The sequence below is a fragment of the Artibeus jamaicensis genome, unplaced genomic scaffold, assembly GCF_021234435.1.
Source record: "Artibeus jamaicensis isolate MK-2021 breed Jamaican fruit bat unplaced genomic scaffold, CSHL_Jam_final contig_471, whole genome shotgun sequence".
Taxonomy (NCBI): domain Eukaryota; kingdom Metazoa; phylum Chordata; class Mammalia; order Chiroptera; family Phyllostomidae; genus Artibeus; species Artibeus jamaicensis.
The window spans coordinates 7,608,398-7,629,964 of record NW_026521850.1 but is presented as its reverse complement, the minus strand read 5'-3'; the positions used below and the strand labels follow the sequence as shown (position 1 = coordinate 7,629,964).

Genomic DNA, 21,567 nt, shown 5'->3' with positions numbered 1-21,567 from the left:
ATGGTTTACCACCTAAAATACCCAGTTCAAAATCAGGTATCTTTTGGCAATTTTGAAATCTGTATACTATTAATATAAATCTGCACTTATATTTATATTAATACATATTTCCTCTTCAGAAAAATAGGTTGAATAATGATCTTTTTTTTTCACAAGTAGACAACAAGGGAAAACGTACATTTATACATTACCCTCTAAGTGACTGGGGGAAAAAATCCTGTTTGTAATTATATTGCTTTTCAAAGGATTTTAATTCATTCTCTTTAAATTGACTTTTCTAATTAACTGTTTATATGCCTGTTTGTGTACGCCTCATCTCACTCTTTATGCCTCCAATACCACTTTTCTGAAAAATTATTTTTATCTCTGGAGAGGAAATGTTCTTAATTGTTCTAATGAGCAGTAATACATTTAATTCCTATTTTAGTTCACCTTGATTTTGATATGACATTGTAGTAGATTTGACTCACAGTAATTTCTTATCTGAGGGGTGTTAAATCTGATTTCAAAATCTAGAATATGCTTCAGGAAGTGGTGTTTATGAAAAATGTGGATATCTTTGCTGTGGGTTAGTTGCTTAAAGAGTTAGTGATATATAGATATAGTTTTTCAGTTACAATTTTATTTATAGGTCGCTAGAAAATAGATGGTTTGTGAAAATATCAATGAACTTGCACTAAAATGTTTTGTTTTATTAGCCACACCAGCCACTTTTTGTGATTTGTATATAAGAATGTGCTATTTTGATTATTGATAAGTAAATGAATACATTATTAACATAGTGGGTTTTGTTTTTGTGATTTGCTGCTTGGAAGACAGCTTCTAAGCTTCTCTGCCATTGTCCTTTGCATGCCATGTGGGTGGTCTTGCTTTTCAGACACTTACATGGTTTTTAACGGGAGAGAGCGATGGATGTGATACAACCATGAGAAGCACAAATATCCTTTTTAAAGTTCACTGTTGACTGAAACATCTACAGTGCTCATAGCAAAATGTAAACTCCTTAAGAGAGATGCATACAGACAAATAGTATGTAAAAACAAAGAAGCTACTATCTTCAGTCATTAATTCGATGCTGTACTGTTATTGAAGAGCCAGCATACTTAAAAGTAAAATGTGGAAAGTCTAGCAAGTTTATGCTTCCTATAATCATGCTATACTTCACAAAGCCTTTTTGATAAAGCGGTGTCTGTGTCCTTTATAATAATACAGATAAAACTTTATGCTGTATTATTACATTGGAATGTACTGAGAATGTCAGTGACCCTCATGCCACATTTACTAGTGTGCTATTTTGAGCAGTGTCTGCATCAGGATAATTTGGCATTGCAAAAACAATAAAGTGGATGTTCCTTCCTGCAAGAGGAGAAAAGGAACCAGTGAATATCTGGTATTCATAATGAAGCCAACTGACTGTAATTTATATAGTGACTTTTGAACAATTTAGAGGAAAGGGAAAGAAGATGGCTGCAGCAAAGGGGAAAGGAAATGAATATAAAGATAAGCATGAGATTAATTATCTGATAGGGGCAGTATACTTACTGCCATGAGGGTTGTATGAGTGACATTTACTGATCACCTTAAAGTATACCACTAAGTATATTATTGGGTTTTTAAAAATTGAACTGGGGTCTAGTGTTTTATTTGAGAAAATTATGAATAAAAAAATCATTGTTCTGAAGTGGTACCATTTTCTCCATTTGGTAGTTTCTGACCAAAAATAAATTTTTACCATGTATATATATTATACATGTAGTCTTTTAAAATTTCATGCATTTTACCTGTGAAATACTTGATTGAAGATTTCTAAAATACTGAGAAGATGGATAGTTTTGGTTTAATTTTGACTAATTTTAACAAAACACTGTGTAGCCAGTTAATACATGATAATGAGTACATTTGTGGGAAGTTTTTATTTTTACTTCAACACAAATAAATAGCACCACTTAATTTCCATGTGGTCTTCTACATGTAGCCATTCTCTACATTTCCGAGTTTATATGAAAGTGTGGACAGAGATCAGTAATAATGAACCATGTTTCATCATCAGCATCCTCAGTGCCATTCTGCTACCAGAAGCGATACAAGAGTAAAAGTAACATGAGAGTAAAGAGCAAAAGAAGAAAACGGATACGTAAGTCATAAAAATTGAGAAAGGCAAAAGCAGTAAAACTACATACCATTAAAATATATTGCAAACTAATGGCAACATGATCTATGACAGAGAAATTTTATTTTAAAAAACCAGTTTCAAAAAATAAACAAACCCCTAAAACCTGACAGCCTCAATCAGATTTGACCATGTTATCAGAAATCAGATAAAAGTTTTAACTGTAGGACAGAGTTGTTTCACATTACTTCTTAAGTTTACAGAACTTCCTTTTTATTTTTAAATTTATGGCATGGCTCTTGGCGATGTTTTATTTTCACAGGTAGTACTAAGAAATTCTGTAATGAGTTCTTTGACTTTGGGAGACATAGTATTTTAATAAAAACAGATTTTAGTCTGTATGATTCAAAGTGAATACTGCCATTATTTTTAAAGTGATGATTATGTGCCAGGTATTGTTTTAGGCATTTTACATATTTTATAGCATTTCAGCTTCACAGCTTTTCCTTGGTGGTGGTATCTCTATTTATAGAGAATGAACTTACCTACAATTACATAGCTAATAAATAACAGTCAGAGTTTGAATCCAGGCTATTTGACTCCATAAGCTCTAGCAGCATACTGTAGTGGAGCTTCAGTAGTGGAGCTCATTCTTCAGTAGTGGAGCTCATTAATATGGTAGTTGCAAAGTGAATTTAAAGTCCTACATTATAACTTAATTTCTCTAGGTATCTGAGGTATAGTGGAATCCTAAACTTAGAGGAAAACAGACTTGTGTTTGAATCATTGTTTTCACATTTACTAGGCATATTATCTTAAGTCACTTGACATCTTTGAAGTTTCATTTTCTCATCTATAAATGAGGATGATGGCACCTCTATCCTACAAGGTTATGTAAAAACCAAATGGAAGAGAATGTAAAACATACAGCTTGCTGCTTGGCCCGTAATATATGCTTAATATGTATTGAAATTTGAACAGAGAGAATTTTTAGTCTAAGCCATAGAGTGAGACTCAATACTACAGGGGTTTTAGATGATCACATTGACTACTGTAAAATAAGAAGTTAAAGTCACCCACATCAGAAACAAAAGGACAGAAAACATTTGCATTTTGGTAGAAATGTGTTATATTACGAACTGGGTCTAGGAGGATATTACCAAAGTCCGGAAGGTTTGGTCTTCCAGAAAATAGAGTAGTGAGGGAAGCAGCTGTGTGGAGTGGCACGCACGATGCCCTCCGTGTTAGTCGGAGCAGGCGCTGCAGTGTAATGTTACCCCATTCACAGCATGGCAGTGATCTTAACTGACAAGGCAGGAAATGAAAGTGCCATGGCGATCTCATTCTGCAGGGAGAAAAGGCAAGGGAACAGAATGAGAGAAAAGGAAGAGTTGCTGTAGGAGTTTGTGTAAACAAATGCTGAAAAGTCCTGGAAATGCACATAATAGAAGAGGACTAATTGGGGTTTTTTGGAAGTCCAAATGTAAGCCTCTGGCGTTTTCTAGTGAGGAGACCTGAGGCATGTGGTAAATTTAAAAGGATATCATTGGCATATTAGAGCATTAGATCACTGTTAATCACATAGAGTAGCTAGTCACAAAGGCCTGTAAGTGTTAAAACCAGTGTTATTATAATTCTTTTCCCTCACTTAGGTCCTGAAACTCATTGCTTTTTCTTTATATTCCAGTTTCAAATTTAGTTGTCATATTTACCAATCCTAAGAATCTTCTTAATAGAGCATTTTGTTTGAATATCTATCTGTTAGCTAAAAGGAAAATGGCCGTTTCCCCCCCACCACCACCACCACTTGTAATAATTTCCTTGAAGAACAGAGCACAGGTAACCCTTTGTGTCAATATGCCTGAGAAACATGGCCTGTTTTTTCCTTCATCCTTTTTTCACTGTCTCAGGCAAGCACAGCATACTTCATATCTTGCCCTAGCCCTGTTCTCTTCTTCTGTAGCTGACAGTGCTTATATATCAAGAGCGCCAACAAGATGCAGCTCCATTTAACAAAAAAGTGCCTTAAAAATGTAACTCTTCTTTCTGCATTTTTATTGCACAGTCCATCTGCTCCTTCATCTTGGCTGCTCTTCACTTTCACAGTGACAAGGCTCACTCCTTTTTCTTGTCTCTTAGACAAGATCTAATTGGCAAGTGGGAAGTCCTCACATTTTGCCTTTGCCAGCCAACAGTAGTTTCAGACTTTTATGTAAACAGTTGGCTAAAATAGACTTGAAGGGTAAAGAGAAACTGTGATGAAAACGAAGGATTAAAAAAAATCCCCTCCCAGAGAATGAACATACCTTCCTACAGAAGTATAATAAATGTTTTTGAATGAACTGTACTGTAGTTTTGTCAGTTACTAGGTAAATACAGTAAGTCTGGTCAGTATTTTTTATGGCTCCAAATAGCAGAATGTTTAGCCTGAATCATTATTTCATGCATAACTCTTGTGTAAAATATTCCCCTGTTTCTGGTAAAATAAATTCTCTGAACTTGTGGTGCGGCGGGGATTGATGGCATAGCTAATGGGAGGAATGGATCCCTAAGAGATCTCTGTATTGCCATTTGCATTGCTGGGATCATGCAGCAATGGCAGACTCATATCCTTGGGATTCACATAGTGGCATAGAAAAACACTGGTGATTCAAGAAGTGCCTTTAAACAGTGTCCCTTTTCTCGTTTAAAGTACACCTATGGAACTGCAGGAAAATAAATAAGTAGGCTCTGCCCAGGAGTCTGGTACCCGTACAGACCAAGATACTAATAATGTTATTATAGCAGCTAGCTGCTTTCCACTGAACCTTTAATAAAGGTCATTAGTTGCCTGCTTTCTTGAGTGAGATGGCTTTGCAGCAAGTGCTTGGAGAAAAGTTATCAGTGCTGTGTGTTAGAAACAGGCATTCTGCCAACAGCTTTATAATGAAGGTGAAATGTAATAAAGCAATGGATTGACAGTTTATGTGTTGAAAGTGAAGGAAATGGAGGTGTGGAAAAGCATTATAGGGAACCTTTCTAGTCATATCTTCAATTTAACCATCAGAAGAAATGCTTCAAAACCTTAGATTTATGAATTTCTAGTAAGCAGTTTCCCAGCATGTAAACAAATCTCAGTGGGCTGTTTTAGGAAGGTAGATTTGGGCAGTGAAGTAATCATTTTTATTCCTCTGATTTTCCAAATAGAAATGGACATATATGATAAAAATGTCAGCCACACTCTCCACGTCAGGGCCCTAACAGGATTACATGTCAGTTCTTAATGTCTCGCTCTGTTTTTCTTTGCCATGAATGGCTGCATTATTGCTCACAGGAACTTCACTGTAATATATGGTAAGAGACAAGTAGCTCTTTATGGCCAGTGATTATTCGGTTTGAATGAAACCTGTGATTTATGTCCATTTAACTGAAAAGCCTTGTAAATTCCCAGTGCTGCATTTTTCCTCAATAGAGAATGAGTCAAGCGAAAGTGACAACTAGGTTGGCGTGGAAATGTGCAGTGCATTGCCGTGTTATATTTAATACACCTGACATGAAAAACGTGCACACACCACACAGTCACCTTAAATAGGAGTGAAAGTGACATTAGCTTGTAATATGACTGCCATATTCAGTGGATTAGACACTAACATTGGCTTAAAAGGAGATTTGGAGCCAGAGTGGGATGAGCATGGGGCCACAATTATGATAGGCAGCTATATCCTCATAATACTTTAAAAATTAGTTATTTTTACAGTTGCTTCTACTGATATCTATAAAATAATATGACTCTTCCCTTTCATTACAAGTATTATCTTTATCTTTAGAGTTAAGAAGCAGAGCATGAAATCCTGGTACAAATATTATTTCAGATCTTTCTTTAGGAGGTGCTGAGATCATTCAGTTGGCCTTTTTTTTTTTTTCTTTTTGTTATTTTGGTCTCTGTATATCAGTCAGGCCTCACATTAGTGTCTGCCTTACCTGTACTTGGGCTTGTCTCCTTAGCTGTGTCTCTAATTCACCCACTGTTTGTCAGAGAGCCCCAACTTCTCTTTCCCCACCCCCATATTAAGTCTAGTTTAGATAGTGGCACCGTGAGGGATTTTCCAGTGTCTTTATCTACTTTGCTTCAAAATTATATTCCAGTTTGCACAAACAAATGTAATTGTTTTATATAAGATTTTATAACCATGGGGCTTGTGACCTTCATTTCATTTCTAGGTCTTCTGTTTCATACTTAAACTGCTTCTTCTTACTTAAGGATATCAGGTGGAAATGATTTCAACTGTTTTTAGGTTTGGGAAGAAAAGTAACAACAAATCTGTATAGTCTCTATTTATAATGTGGTTTCTCAAACTATGTCTGACTTGATTTTAAAATGAAGAAAGCAGAAAATAAAGTTGGTGTTTTCTTTTAGTCATCTTGTGCTTTCAGATTACAGTCCTGGTTGTTATTTTAAATAACAGACACAAAATAAAATTTATGGAAAATTATAAGAAAAATAGAAAATATTAGAATTGGTACTGGTTTCAATGAAGCCAAGAATTCAGGGCCTGCTGAAAAGATCTGATCTGGCCTTGTTTTACATGATACTGCTAAACATTTTCCTCTGAGCTAAGACTGCTGTGGTAGTTGAGTGAATCAAGAGAAAGTCCATCAGCAAACAAAATGACAGAGATTTCAGAGGCCTAAACTTATGAATCATTTGGGATCTGATTTTATGGCATGCTCATTAGAGGGAAAAAATCAGATAACTCAAGTTCCCATAATAGCTTTTGTTTCACAGCAGGTCTGAATAATGTATTGTTTACAAAGTAAAAATGGTCTGATAACTTTTCTTTATCATTACTATAGATATTGTGTGTCTTCTGTGATTGTGGAAGTATTGTAGGGCTAGATCTTAGTTATGCCTAATTCATGATCATGTGTGGAACACATTTGAAACAGCCGTGGTCTGGGTCTGAAGCCACCCTTCAGTCCTGGGTGAACAGAAGTTACTCGTGGTCCAATGGGCTTGGTCCTTGAAGTGAGGGAGCTGAGTTAGTGCCCCATATTTGCACCTTCTTCTCTCAGGTCAAGCCTTCGTTGTGTTAGAGTGTTGTTCTGTAAGAGAGGCTACTACGTACATTTCAGCCACTACAGATTTCTAATCTGCTTATTTATAATTCAAAAGCTTGTCTATATATTAATGAACCCTTAATGAGCTGTTGAAAATGCCCAAATTACAGTCAAATTATTAAACTCCAACAGCCCCATAATCATACCAATTGAGTGGGCTTTAGGTACTTTTCACATCTGCAGCTTAGTATTGTGAAGGGTATGCGTTTATTCGGAGGAAGCTTTGTAATAATTTTGACCTGTAATTTATTTATTGCCCTCCGAATGCAGTCGTGTATGCAGATGCTCTCTCCCATTATCTGTGGGGCAGGTGCACAGCATGTTGAAAGACAGCTAATTAGGATTTGCTGAAAGATATGCAAAAACTGTGGGCTTATAACAAAGCCAAGTTCATTGTTAAACAGTGTTTTACTGTGTTTGTAGGATTTGTCTAAATCTTAGGGATATTGAAATGAATGTTGTGGTTATAAGTATATTGTAAATAGGGTTGTTTTTTTTTTAAAAAAAACTTTATAATGCTATGATAACCAAACCTAAATGTAAAACTTTATAAATCTCTACAAATGTCCCAGTATACATTTTGGGTTAGAAACAAGAATGACCAATTTTAAGTTATTATTTTCCCAAGTTTCAGTGTGAAGATATTAAGATCCTTTGAAAACCACATAGTCTGATTCATTCTGGCCCTTGCAAACTTATGTTCATTAAAATGTTTATAGGTGCCTAGAGGACTAGGTGTTATGATTGGAAGCCATGTATGACTTTGGCGGGTTGGTAAGCCAAGTAATAGTGAATAGGTAGATAAGATGAGGAATCAAATAGTAATTTGAAGAAAAAATAAGAAATAAGTAAAGAAAAATTAAGAAAATAAATGGAAATATTCAAATTAAAATAGTTTTGGAAATCACGTATTATTATTTAAAGATCCATAATCATGACTTTGCTTAATGGAGAAAAAAAATTTGATATACTTTCCCAACTACAGTTAGTCCTCAAATAATGTTTTGTTATAATGTTGATGAGGTGCAATAGGAAATTAACCCTTATTTATATCAATTAGCCTATGGTAAAATTGGTTTCCTTATACTGTATGTCATTTCACTTATAGTCACAGAGTCTGCTGGCGGTGTGAAATGAGGACTTACTGTAGAGTTATGACAGTGACTTTAGTATTGATAAAATAACCTTCTTAATGTTGCCTAATTACAAAGTGCTGTAGTACTTTTCACCCATAGGAGTATGAACTTTTTGTCAGAAAATTATTTTTTTCTGATTAGATTTGATGTACATAATTTATAAAGAAAATACAGCATTGCATTAAACATTTTTCCTGTACTTGAAGGCAACACCAAAGTATTGTTTTACTTAGGATTTTAGAAGTGATATTATTTATCACAAAGGGAAAACATTATACCAAATGAAATTACATATTTATAATGATCTTTATTTGTGTTCACTAATTTTGAGCTTAATTATTGCTTCCTATTTGTATGTTGGTTTATATGCTTATTAGGTATGAATGAAAGTGCCATAGATGGCTAATTAGTTTGTGTCTTTTGCATTTTTTTCTGACAAATTTCCTTCTTCTGTCTTCCTGCTTCCTTGTGTATTAATCATTGAGCATCTTCTCTTGTGTGCCACATGTGTGCAGGGGAGTGTGATCATTTTGTCTGCGGATGTTGATCTGCTATTAAAGAATCTCACCAAATGTCCATAGGGAAAAGAACAATAAATATTTGTACAAGTGGATCACTGGAAATCCAGAGGAAACTTGAGGGTATATAAAAATACATTTCTAAGAGAAGCACCAGTATCTGTGTAAATATAAAAAAGAAATAACAAACACACAAAAATGTGAGCAAAAATTTAGTTTAGAAGGGAGAAATGTAAGGAATTCCCAAATGAATAGTACGAAATGAAACAGAGCCTGAAGTGCCAGATAAGAGGCTGCTCAGTGAGTCATCCCTGTGTGTCAAAGGCACAAAAAACTTGGTATGTGGAACTATAAGGATGCCAAGGTCATGATGTTAAAAATACCAGTGTAACCAGTATTTGGCAGTTTCTTCTAAATCTAGAATAGCAAATACATGGTTGTCTATCTTTAATTATCAGTAGTGTGCTGATAGTGATTTTATCTTATTTAAGAGCGTTATCTAACTTTTCAGTTCCCTAAATGAATTATTGTCTTGGTATATTGTTATAGTTTTCAAGCTTTATTTATTTACCTCTGAACAAGCAACAGATATAATTTTAAATTATTGTGAGTGAGTTGTATTATCTAGTTGAAATTATTCTGAAGTATATTTTTAAATGAAAGTGACAGCTTTAAAGTGTTTTGAGGGAGGGAATTAAAGTTGTTCATTTGCATTAAGACAGCCAAGAGCTCTCTCCTGCTGTGGGTGTAGTTCAAGACATCCAGGAATGAAATCTGTTCTGAACTGATGGTAGTTTTAGGTTAGCATATAAAATTGCAGAGCTAGTGCTCAGTTGAGTGCTTGGCAGCTTATAGATGTTACTGTCATGTAAGTTGCACTAGACACAGAGTGCACCACTGTGAATAAACAAAAACAGGCACAGACGCAAAAAGCAGAATCCAAATGCAGACATGCAAGATGCCAACTTCCTTCACCCTTGCCCCAAGACGCCTTGTAACTAGTGTGAAGAGCCTGCTTTTAAATAGATTTACAGAGGTTAATTGGGCTGGGATATTTTAGGTTATACTGTACGTTAATGAAAATGCTGATTTCGAGCTGTCGTGACTCCAGTGCTTTTTATACCCTGATAATTATTTTAAAACTTTGTCTTCTGTGTTGTTGCAAACATCTTGGCAGAAAGCCTATGTGACCTGATTAAACCTATGAATTGTCAGCTGTGATCTATAGTACTCAGACGAGGTTGCTGACTGGGCATCACTTAGGAAGTTCTTTATTTAAAAGCAAAATTAGATTGAGACTCCTGTGCCCAGCACCATATTGCCATGTTGATAGTACATTTTTAATACTGTATTTAGTATCCTTGTTTTATAATTTGTTGACAATTGCTTAACAAAGTCATTTAATAATATATTTTTAAAGCATAGCTAATTACCTCATGATGTTTGTATTTCTCTTCTGAAATTACATGGTAGAGAAGCCCATCTAGTCCTGTTTATTTTAAATTTTTGGATGTAGCTTGTGAATTAATTGTTCTATGAGATTTTAAATTGTTCTAACTGTATAGAGAAACAAAATAACCACTTTTTTTGATGGGTTTGTTTTATATCTTTGGATACTTTTTTTCCTTTCTTAAAAACCAGAATTTTTACCCTCTTCCCATCTTATGCTTAAACCACGTAAATCTGGGAAGATTGGATGTCAGAATATTCTGGAAGCTAGGTCTACCTTTTTCCATGGATCCAATCAGGGATAAATTGAGAAGGGGTGATCTTACAAATTCTGGGATGCATGTAAATGTTATCTTGAAAAGAATTTTCATAGTTATGCTTATTGATAAAATGTGAACAATGAAATTCTCAGCATGAATTGCAGTACACTGATGTTATTTGATCATTTTCTCGAATAAATAAAATACTCACACTATTTGTCCTGTTTCTCGCTTCTTCTCTCTTGTCTCTCTCTCCCTCTCTCTCTCTTTCTCTCTCTCTTTCCTTGAAGGTCTCAGCATCAGAGGAGCCCAGGAGGAGGACCCTCCCGATCCCCAGCTAATGAGACTGGACAATATGCTTTTGGCAGAAGGGGTTTCAGGTCCTGAGAAAGGTGGGGGATCGGCGGCAGCAGCTGCAGCCGCAGCAGCCTCTGGAGGTTCTTCAGATAACTCTATTGAACACTCAGATTACAGAGCCAAATTGACCCAGATCAGACAAATCTATCATACAGAACTGGAGAAATATGAACAGGTCAGCAGCCGCCACTCTCATAGTCCTGCACAAACCCTCTATTGCTCTATTAAACTGCGCTAACCAATTCTGAGGGCTGTGAGGGGTAGGTGTTAACACAAAGAGCAAAGTAAATAAGGTCAATGCAAAAATCTAAGTGAAGTGTTGGATTCATGAAATAAAGTCCCTTTGAGATTTCAGAGGTGAAGCTAAATTATTTTATCCCATCCACTTGTTTTAGTTTTATTCATTCCTCCCATTCACGTGCCCTTACTACCACACCTGCAGCCATCCTTCCCCTCTAACCTCACCACTTTATGCTCTTCAAAGCTTCTATCATTAACATTTATGCACTGACCTTGTTCATAAGCTGTGACAACTTTTAAAGGAAAGTACTGTGTAGTGAGGTATCTCTCCTGTGATGTGAGCTCCAGAATCCTCTTGGGGATTCTTATGGATTGTGCCAGACTGTAGCAGGGGAGACAGGTGGGGGGCATGATAACTTCACAAAGTAAGCAGGTTCTGGTCTATTTCTCTGCAAAGGAGACCTCCCAAGATAATTAACTTGGAGCAGGGAATAGTAGGCATTATATGTTAAATTCCTGACTAGAGAGAGTATGGATTAAAAACACTATTCTCAGTAATTATAGTAACCATATTTCATTGACTCTAAGATATCTTTGATTTTAATATGTATCACTGTTTTATATATCATCAAGGAAAAATTAACACTGCCCAATTTAACTATAACATGTCATTGATTATAAAATGCTTACAAACTTCAGAGATGTTAAAATGTGCAGAAGAACAAATAACTCTTAGATTCAAGAGTTACCTTGTGAAAAAAAGTGAAATGTTCATGGTTTATTTTAAACATATTTTAGTTGTTAGTTTAAGCCTAAAAACCTGCATAGTTTGAGGAGTTCTCATTGAATGGTAATTAAAGAAAACATTATTATGAAAATGTTTAAATATACTGTAAAATAAAGAGAATATTATTATTAAGTCAGATCCTATTTATAAGTTTTAGGTTAAAAAAGTTGTGGGTTGACCATTTTATAGAGTTCAACCCAAAATAAGGAGCTGCCTAGATATACCCATCATGTAGATAAATAATTATTACCATTTTGTCAGTCTCTCCCTCATCTCCTTCTTCCCTCACTTTTTTTGGTGGAGTATTTTAAAGCAGTCTTAGGCACTGTACCATTTACCCATAAATATTTCACTATGTAGTTAGGTATGTTTAAAGTCTCAACATCTTAATATGATGAAGAAGTCCCGGTCAGTTTTAATGCTGATCTTTCTTCTCAGTTCCCTGCATAGTTTCAGTTGTACATGTTATTTTTTCATTGCCTTCTCTAATATGCTGACTATGGTGGTATTAAGCAAATGCTGGATTTTGTCCCAGAGGTGAGTGTGTTTTGAGGAAGGGTAGAAAGATTTATGTAGTTTGATGTTAAAATGCAATATAAATTAATCTTATAAGATGTGTGTGTGTGTGTGTGTGTGTGTGTGTGTGTGTGTGTGTGTGTGAATAAGACTTCCTGGGAGCTCCTACTGTATCTCTAGTCTTATTTGTAGAAATGATTTTTGGTTGAAGATATGCAAATAAGAATTTTAGAAAAATTATTTTGTATATATACATAAAAATTGGAGCTTTCTGATTTGACATATGAATAATTGAGAGTAACAAAATAAACAATGGTTGAAAAGGTTGCCCTGAGCATAAACAATGGAAAATGGCTCTAATTTGTAGTAATATCCTAATTATATAACTTTATGTTAAATACATCTATACATACTCACTAAATAAATAACCACCAGTCACCTTGCATGAAAAGATCTGTAATATTGGGCCAAATTGGCTCTACTTTTTTTGGCTGAGGAATTAAGATGGTTTCTTACTATCTCCTTTCATGACTCTTCGCATCAACATCCGTATAATCTCCCTATAGCCCTATTGGAAGTCAGGTGAAGCTGGCATTAGTCAATATCACAGGGGGTTTGGGTGTTTTCTGTTATTGTTGTTTTGTTTTTGTGCTTTCAAAATATACATGTACACACATGTTCTTCATAAATTAATCTACACTTAAGTATTTTTGGATTAAATATCATATTGGAAAATGATGAGTTTTAAAATGTAATCATGAACTTTATTTTTAGATTATTTAGTAGCCTGATAAAAACTATTTAAATGTATATTTACTTTCTCATTTTTAACACTTTGAGAAGGAAAAATATATAGACAAATGAAATCAATGCACTATTATGGACAAATAGATGAAATATGATGATTAGTTGGCTGATTCAACAGAGTTTAAGTTTACATATTTTCTTCTGTAGGTTCTGAATTATTTTAGAAATAACAGCAGAATTTCTTTCTTTTGAGTTGCCTTTGGGGTGGCTTTTGCAGCTCTTCTGTGAGTTTTGACATAGGGTGATAGTCAGCTTTTTAAAAAAATTCTTTGGGATACAAAGTCTTTATCTGGGGTAAACCTTTCAGGGATATTTTTTGGAATTACTAGAAGGGCTAAGCAGAACTAAGTGAGATGAAGGGGTGACATTGCTAAAATAGATGGTAATATAGTTTCCATTTTATAGATGAGAAAATGAGACTCAGGTTATTTGTCCAGTGTCACACATCTAGTTAGTGTCAGAATCAGGCATTGAAATCTGTTTCTGATAATATGTCTTCCTTTTTCATTGAATTATGCTGCTACTTATGTTGAATTGGACAATAATTCAGGTACATTCTGGTTTTCTCTGATTTGCTCATGGTGGATTGGGATCAGAGTAGAGATGAGGAAAAAAACAACTATTTTAATCACTTTGCAGAAATTATATTTTTCCTCCTAGAAGTGAATGTGGGTACTCTGAGTGACAAAGCTTATCAGTGAATTGGAAGAGCATATATGTTAAGGCAGAGGCTTCATCAGAAAATTGTGTTGTCTTTTACTAAAAGAAATAAACTACATTGGAATCTAGAGCTATTCACTCTACTGTGTTTTGCAATGAAGCTGTAATGAAAATGTATCTGAAGCCTGTTTAGATTTAGATTGCCATAAAATTAACAAACACCACCAGTGCAGTAAATTAAAGTACCTTGTAAACATAGCCACATTTACAAAGCTAAGCAGACTAGAGCTACAGTTTGAGCAAAATTAAATCCAGGCTGCAAGGCTCTGTTTTATGTGTGGGTTTTAGGAATGGTGCTTAGCTATCTTTAAAATACTGTGGGTTTTTTCTCTATAAAATGTCCTTTGATTATACGTCTCCATTAGATAGGCTTAGATGTAATGATTTTTTGGTGATAATCATCTAAATTCACTTATAAACTCTTTTGAAATATTAGGCATAGAGTAAGGTTCTTGAATATGATTACCACCCCAAAAGAAACAAAACTACTTTGTTGCTTTCTTGTTGACCCTGACACCAAAGAGGAATATGATAATTTTCCAAAACTTGTAGCAGCAATATTACAGTATTTTGTTTTCAGTGCATTGCCTCCCTCTTTAGCTGGATAAAACCTTGTTGCTTCTTTGTCTTCTTGTTAATTAGCAACAAATTTTGAAAAATGCTTTACATTACCTTTCAAATATGCTCTTATGATTTAAAGGCCCAACTATTAGAATAGGTAAATTTCTAATGAACTTTTAGCCAAGGCTCCTGGGAAGCCTGTTTTTAAGAATTAAAGAACTTCTTAGTTCCTTCACCTCTTTACCAGAGGGAAATGAACACATTGATATTTGCAAATGAAATTTAACTTAGACACTTGTTCTTGGTTAAAATGGAAGAGATATATGGTGCCCCATGCAGCTCTCCCACTTTGCTTTTGCCAGAAGAAATGCTTGTACACAGGCAATTCACTTCATAATTTATAGCTGCTATAATAGAGATGACATATTGAAAGCTATCTACTATAATTATATTGAAATACATTTTTTGCTGAAGGCGAAAGTGTTATAAGGGTCCCAACCCTCCCCAAGCATCTGGGAACCAGCTTTCTGAGTTCACAGATGTCAGATGAATTCACCTCAAGTCAGGTAAAGTTTTGGAGCCACACATATACACTGAGAATGTGCTTAAGACCAATCAGGTACTGTTTAGAGACTAGGGGACTTGAGGATTACAGAGGATTGTTAGGGATATGGAGAGTGAGTGTGGAACCTAAACCGATGTAAAGGCCTTAGGCTTTTTGAGGATCTCAACATTGTGTGCTCACATTTCCTGGCAAAATCTCCTTTGCCTGTAAAGGAATTTTATTTTTATTTATATCAGGTTAAAAAATGCTGATGTTATTACACTAGAGATTGTGTAGCCCACAAACTCCTAATCACATTTGCTATTTCTTTTTAACAGTTAAGCAGGAAAGACAAAATGGTACTACTGCTTGATGGAAACTTTATACAGGATTTCCTTTTTTCAGGGAAGGTTTTGTCATTCGTTGTCCAAAGGGAAGGGTTTTACTTCTTGTCAGCTTTCATGCTGGGCCTTTCTCTTGACTGGAAGGAGCATTTGAGTATTCCCTTTTTTCACGTTTTAGAAACGTGTCCTCCATGTTTCTAGTTTATTGACTCTGTGCCAAGTGTATCTTTGACCATAAACTTGATTAATGAATAAATTGTTTTATATTTGAATACTCTTTTTTTTTTTAATTCAACATCTTTGGAAGCAATGTTTGTATTCAGGCAACGGGAAGGCAGAACTATTCAATATATTATATATTAGGTAATCAGAGTAGGGACTTGCTTGCAAAATTAACACTAAAAATATGAATTTCATTAAATTGCCATTTTCATTGTCAATAACTGCCATTTATTAAGGATTAATTATGTTCCAGACTATGAAAAAACTTAATGTGTGTATATTATATAATATAATCCTTACAAAACCCTCATGAGATAGGTTCCTAAACCACATTATTAGGTAGGAAGTGTTGAAGTACAGTAGGTATTTCATCTTCCTGGCTGTTCCTTGGGCATTAGAGTCTCATTTTGGTTGGCTTAGAAAATCTTTAAATGAATCTATTGAATTAATAATAAACATTTGGTAAATACAAAACCTATAATATTGGAGTAGAGTTACTCGTAATGTTATAAAGACATCTAGAAAATGAATGCATGCAAATTTGAGAGGCACTGATGTTCAATATTCTTTCTTTGAAAAGTGGATTTTAGAATAGGTGGTATTATGATCTCTTGTCTACAATCACTTCTCTAGATGGTTACAAAAGACTAATTCAATTTTTAGATCTGATCACTGAACCATTTAAAGACTTCCTGTATAAATCAGTGCTTACTCTGTGTTAAATTTTACTTTTTTATATTCCGTGATCTGAAATTACAGGCAAGAAAGGAGTTGAATCTTGAATTCACAACCGAGAATAGCACCACCAGAAAACAGGCAAAATGCCAAACAGTTTGATTACAAACCAAATAGTTATGAATACTGAGGAGAAAGCTTTACTGGCCAACAAATATCATGAAAACAGTATCAAAAATTCAAATATTTTAAGTTCTCCATTATTATTTGGTTTGGGTTTTTAAGCAGAAATGAACAAATGGCAGAAAGAAGTGTTCATATTAAGAATTGATCGAAACTGTTTTTACCAGATGAAGCCTTCCATGCTGTATGTTCACTTAACTGATATTGCAACGTATGTTTTAAAACACAAACCAAAAATATGAATTCTAGATAGTTATTCCAGCAGCGGGATTAAAAGAAAAAGAGGTTTCTGCTATTACTTTAGATTTTAAAAATTTAAGAAATCCAGTGTCTATTTTAATAACATAGTCTTAGAGGTATATTGTAGGATATGATAAATGTTTGAAGTGAGCATCCCACATTAGAAACAGCATTGATGCTAGTATGTGGTTGAGTGGCCCTTTAAAACAACTCCACAATCATTTGATCATTCTTACTGCTTTTATGTGTTTGAAAAACATTTACCTTTTAAGGAATAAGAAATCAGGCAGTACTGTGTTCTGCTCTGAAACTGGTACAGATGATGCTGTAAATGAGGCTGTAATTTACTTTCAGTGGTATAAAGGAAAAAAAATCACTTTGCCTAAAGTGTATGCATCTTTCTTAAGGGTGTACCCAGATTTTAATTATCTAAATGTAAATACTTAACGAATTTTACTTAGAGTAATGAGCTGAAGTGCACACTACATAAATGAGATGTTCTAATTAATCATGTATGAACTACTGGTTTAAAGAAAAGCCCTGTGAATTCTGTGAATGTTGGGCTATGGCCAAATTACTAATCAGCATTTGCATTCATAGATGACTTCACTTAATAAGTTGTGGGACATTCAGCAAATGTTTTAGAAAATTATGAGTTTTTTGTTGCAGAACTTTTTGCTTTTAAATCGTCTCACGCCCCTCCCCCACATGAGCCTTTGGCTTCTTCTTAGAAACCAGAGGCAAACATTCATTCTGGAGAGATTAAAATACAGCCAGAGAATACTAGGAGAGCTAACATCTCAGGTATCATTGACACAGGAGACTTGAATTATTTATCAAAACGTGTACTACATCATAGATATACCATAATGTGTGAGCTATTTTGTAGAAATTAGTAATATCATTTGTGCAAATAAATGGTTTCATATTCTAAGTACAGCAGTTCTCACACTTTCTGGTCTTTGGACTTAGACTCTTAAAAATCATTGGAGACCTATTAAGAGCTTTCATTTGATTGGTTACATCTGTCAATATTTATTATATTAGAAATTAAAAGTATTAATTTAACAATAACAATAATAATTATGTTAGCCTAAATAACATTTTTTAAAATCCCCAAAACTTGCCCTGGCTGGTGTGGCTCAGTAGATTGAGTGCCATTCTATGAACCAAATGGTCACAGGTTCAATTCCTAGTCAGGACACATGCCTGGGTTGCAGGCCAGGTTCCCAGTTGGCAGCATGCGAGAGGCAACCACACATCGATGTTTCTTTCCCTTTCTCCCTTCTTTCCCCTCTCTAAAAATAAATGAAACCTTTTTTTTAAAAAACCCCAAACTCAAAATTCAATGAGAAAAATGGCATCGTTTTTACATTTTTTACAAAACTCTTTAATGTTAGGCTTAATAGAAGTCACCTGAATTCTCATGTGTACTTCTGCAGTCAGTCATGTGGCTAAGTATATGAATACGTCTGGCCTCACACAAATATGTCACTGGAAAAGGGAGGAATATATTAATAGCCTTTTCATATAATTGTGGATATTCTTCTGTTATATTACACTCAAACTTGACAAGTTACGGTCTCGCAAAGATCAGTTACAGTGTGGAGTCTGAAAATCCTGTCTAGTTTGCACTTTGAATGGATCGTCTCCCTATGTGTTTTTTTGTAACCTCGTGCATTGATTATCAGGAAAATATTGGTTAAGTGGGTATATCTTCCATTGTCAACATATTTCATTATGTTCTTATAATATCAAAATATCATATTTATCAATACCAGTACCAAACTATCAGAAAGTCTAATGGGAAACTATCAAGCTCACACTGGTGGATGCAAGTTTTTCAAAATTATAATTTTTCACTTGAAAACTCAAATTTAATCACTGATGCAGCTACTATCAGCTGCTTTCTTTGATGTGGCAGGCTCACTTGGTTCATTTTTGAGAAAACATAGGCAAATACACAAGTCCAAATAATCATAATTTGTCTTATGCTTTCAAATAATAGTGTTCTATGAAAAAAGCAGCTTCATTCACAACTTAATCACACAAGTGCTTTTTTCTTGAGATAACCATCCATAGATATTCAGAGAAATATGTTTTGTGTGCTTCCTGCTTGTCACAGAATGTTAAAGACATAGTCAAGTGTTGAGACACTGTAAAATCAGTAATTTCTTTTGCTTCATTAAGGACATTCCTAAGTGAAACTGTCTTTTTTGTGTGTATTTGTGTGAATGTATGGTTGTGAGGAATAAAAAAGAAACATCAAAGATAATTTAGTACACCGTTTCCCAAAGAGTTTTTTATAGCACATTGGTCTGCAAGATGCTGTAGTGCTGTCCAATGCAGTTGCCACTAGTTATATGTAATTATTGAGCCTTGAAATATGGCTAGTCCGAACTGAGATGTGCCATAAGTGTAAAGTGCCTACTAGATTTCCAAAGTGTATGAAAAAAAGGATGTAACATGCCTCACTAACAGGTTTTAAAATATTTATTATGTGTTAAAATGTTAATATTTGTATATACTGGGTTAAATAAAATATATTGTTAAATTAATTTCACCTGATTCTTTTTTTTTTTTGATGTGGCTACTATTTAAAAATTTCATGTGAATGGAATTTTAAAATTTCATGCGTGGCTCTCAGTATATTTCTGTTGGACAGCACTACTGTAGAGAATAGGTTTTGTGATCAAATTTACTTGGGAACAGTTGGGTACACCATTCCCCTTTGAAGATTTACTATGCAGTTGGTATAGTAGAAGTACTGAGAAGTCCTGCAAAAATAAAAAAAGGCCTTTTAAATTTTTGGTTAATATCACATTACTCAAACATATTGTAATATTAGGCCACGTGTTCACATTTTCTAGAATTAGTTATGGAAGTATAGAACTTGCTGATCCCAGTTTGGGGAAACAGTTCTAGTTTAATTTTCTTCATTTTACTGAGAAGCAAACTTAAGGGCTAGAGTTTGTCAAATTCTATAAATTTGAAATTATAAGAACCATCTCTTTAAGGAAAGTGCATGAAAAAATTGACAGTTTTTAAAGTAGGATAACTACGTCCTTTCAGCTCCACAGAAGATAGTTTAAAATGACAATAGAGCAGGGAAAAAATCTTAACTTACTTTTATGTTGCTTTCCTTAAAGATGGAAGGAACTTCTGGTTTTAGAGTTGCAAAGTTCCTTAATGTTGTGTGTGTGTGTGTGTGTGTGTGTGTGTGTGTGTGTGTGTGTGATAATCTAGGACAATAATTCTAGAATATGAAATAAAATAGAATATTTTATTTCCTAGACTAATTCTAGGACAATTATAAGAATATGAAATAAAAACAAACAAAAACTCCACAAATTATCCCTTTAGGAAATACATATGTGTACACAACTTGTATAAGATTTCAGGAAGTCATAGCCATTCTAAACCTCTCCCTGGACTGCAGATTAAGACCTCTTTGCTTATAGTTCAGGGATAATTTATTTCAGGTTATTAATCAACATTACTCTGAAATTGTAATATAAATATCCACCAGTCGGTAGATGTTTATTGGATACCTACTGTGTGTATTATACAGTTCTGCCCTCTAAAGAATTCTCTAAGTGTAACATAGTGTCACTACTCACAAGGAATTTTAAAATTCTTAAGACCTAAAAATGTATAAAAACTTCGGTAAGCAAGACTCATTTTACCTTATCTTAGCAATATTTTATTTATAAAAAAGCTCCCTAAAAGCTTAGAGTAACTGAAACACCCAGTGTACTTGAAAGGTTAGTTCTCTAATGAGCAGTTAGAAAAACTATCATGCAATGTTCAGGATATCTGTAGGGAAGTGGACATTCTTATAGCCTCAGAATGTGTCTTGCATTGACCAATGAACTGTTTGCTCGCCCTACTAGGGGCATCTGTGCAACAGAGATGAAGAATCTCCCGTCTTGCCTTTTTAACCAAAATGCCAGAAGATGTCCTTTTTGTTCAAGGGTATAGACTGATGCTTTATTTACCCAGTCAGTACTGGATTTCATTTTAGACCCAGTTACATGGTTTTGTAGATGTGAAAGATTAGAGGTAACCTGAAAGAGATGGGGGCTGAAGATTGTTAACTAAAATCTGATTTGTTAAGACCCAAATCTGATCAGGATTTGCCCCTTACCCCTGAAGAATTGAGCTGTCTTACCTGTCTTTTGGGGATGGCTCATGTCTACTCATAGGGCCCACACCACAGCTAAATTATATTAGGACATTGGCATGCTTGGCATTCAAGGCCTTTATATGCTAACACAAAAACCTGAATCCCCTCTGAATCCCCTGAATCTCCCAGTTCCTCTGAACTTGCCACATACTGTTATTTCCAGGGGTTTTCTTGCACCTAGAATTTCTCCTGTTTCTGTCTTTGTCTGCCTTTCAAAAATCCTACCCATTTTTTTCCAGCCCAAATGTCACTTCTGCCATGCAGCCCAACGTGATCTGTCTCCAGTTAACATTCCCTCCTTGGAACTTAGGAAGCACTTATTTCTATCTTCTTGTGACACTTTACACAGACTGACTTGTTGGAGAATTAGTTTTTTATATATTTTATCACACTGAAGGCCAGGTTTATATCTTGCTCACTTCTGTGTCCCTTAATAGTACTTGGAAAAGTTTGAATTTCATAGCTATTCAGTATACATTTGTCAAATAAACATAAAACCCCTGAGAAATTAGAAGGTGCTTAGCATTAACAATTAACTTTACATTTATTTATTTATATTTATGTATAAGAGTTGGTAGAGAGCATTCCCCCAATGGGAAAACTTCATTTTGGAAC

General features: G+C 34.6%; 1 protein-coding gene across 2 annotated transcripts in view; it reads left to right on the top strand.

Moving 5' to 3' along the window:
* PBX3 (PBX homeobox 3) overlaps nt 1-21,567 on the top strand; it is a 201,438-nt gene that overhangs the window by 141,281 nt on the left and 38,590 nt on the right. For both annotated transcript variants that reach the window (XM_037160366.2, XM_037160447.2), the window contains exon 3: nt 10,861-11,102. In XM_037160366.2, the coding sequence (XP_037016261.1) occupies nt 10,861-11,102 (242 nt within the window). The remainder of the gene's footprint in view (nt 1-10,860; nt 11,103-21,567) is intronic.